Source organism: Sphaeroforma arctica (assembly GCF_001186125.1).
Source record: "Sphaeroforma arctica JP610 unplaced genomic scaffold supercont1.5019, whole genome shotgun sequence".
NCBI lineage: Eukaryota > Ichthyosporea > Ichthyophonida > Sphaeroforma > Sphaeroforma arctica.
The window spans coordinates 1-1,349 of NW_014035539.1; the positions used below are offsets into that span (position 1 = coordinate 1).

At 45.4% G+C, this 1,349-nt stretch overlaps 1 protein-coding gene across 1 annotated transcript; it reads right to left on the bottom strand.

Moving 5' to 3' along the window:
* Positions 1-241: 241 nt before the first annotated feature.
* On the bottom strand, positions 242-1,142 carry SARC_14729 (hypothetical protein; the record flags this gene model as incomplete). Its single annotated transcript, XM_014291139.1, has 2 exons — positions 242-354; positions 908-1,142. Coding segments are annotated over 2 exons (348 nt in total), but the record flags the coding sequence as incomplete, so codon positions are not given.
* Positions 1,143-1,349: the final 207 nt, after the last annotated feature.

A 1,349-nucleotide genomic window follows, 5' to 3' on the forward strand; every position in this document is an offset into this window, starting at 1 on the left:
ACCGCACATGCCGTACGTTTGACGTGTACGTGGTTGTTACTGATCGGATTTATGCTGTGGATCTCATTGCAATATAGCTGCGCTCTATAAACAGCACATCCCGACAACCGCGATACTAAAGTATGTAGGTATAAGACCTGTAGCTACGACGCATAGATACCTCTCCAAGCACTACCTAGAACTCACTCATACCACCTCAACACACACAGTACAACACGGGTACACTCCGATCGCTACATACCCCGGTTGAGTCGTACCACCCGTGCTTGCATAGGCTAGCCAGCATCTGCATCAGCGTTGTGCGTACAAAGCTGGCGTGTGTGGCGTGGAATAGCGCTTCGAGTGTGTATGTTTCTGTGGAGAGGGACAAACAATGTAGGACAGTGATCGACGCTGAAACACGAGTGATTAGCTGAGCGATTATAAGCGGATGTGTATAGTGACATTTGACGGCTACGCAGATACTCGTGCTAAAAAAAAACTCTCTGCTCACGGATACAAATTATATATACAAATAACATATATGAATAAAGTATGCTAGTAAGTGCGTGTAAGGCTTGAAAATTGAAAAGCAGGTGCAAATGTCGTATTCGAATGCAAGAATTTGATTCCATGAGTGTACAATAACATACCCACAATTTGATCACAGATCATATATGTGTATGTGTGTGCATATACATATGTATAGACAATGTACTATAATACGCCCAGGGCGCTCGCAATTGTGTGGAGTATGCCAGCACCATGAAGGCGAATGTCTGCATGTGAATTCCATGAAGGGCCAGCTGTTTACATACACAAGCATGTGTCCATAACATGTCATATATGGACAAAGAACATACGTATGTATGCGTTTCTACTACGCCCAAACACCTACAGGTTCATAAATCGAGGCAAAAGAACTTACTGACATTGATCCACTGTGCTATATCTATGCCCGTAAACTTGTGATTCACCATCTGGTTGAGTGAGTTAGCGGCAAACAGATGTGCGTACGGCGACTGAGCATTGCTGAGCAGATAGATGCATTTGGTGCCACTCGAAGGTTCTTTGAACTCTTCCAGCAACGCCTGCACTCGCGGGTCGGTCTGATTGGTGCCCGAATAGACGGCCTGGCACACATCCTCATACTGCTTCAGGGTCTGTGAGTTGGGTTGCCAGATAAAGGAGGTGTGAAGTGGTGTGGATAGCCATGCGCTATGAAGTGGTGTGCATGGAATGTGCTTGTACGTCGGATGCATAAGTATGCAGTGAGCACACACGGCAGTGAATTACCGGACGCTAATATAGAGGGTGTGTAGGTATATCGGTACGAGTAACCTGTAATTGTACTCACAAGCATATATACA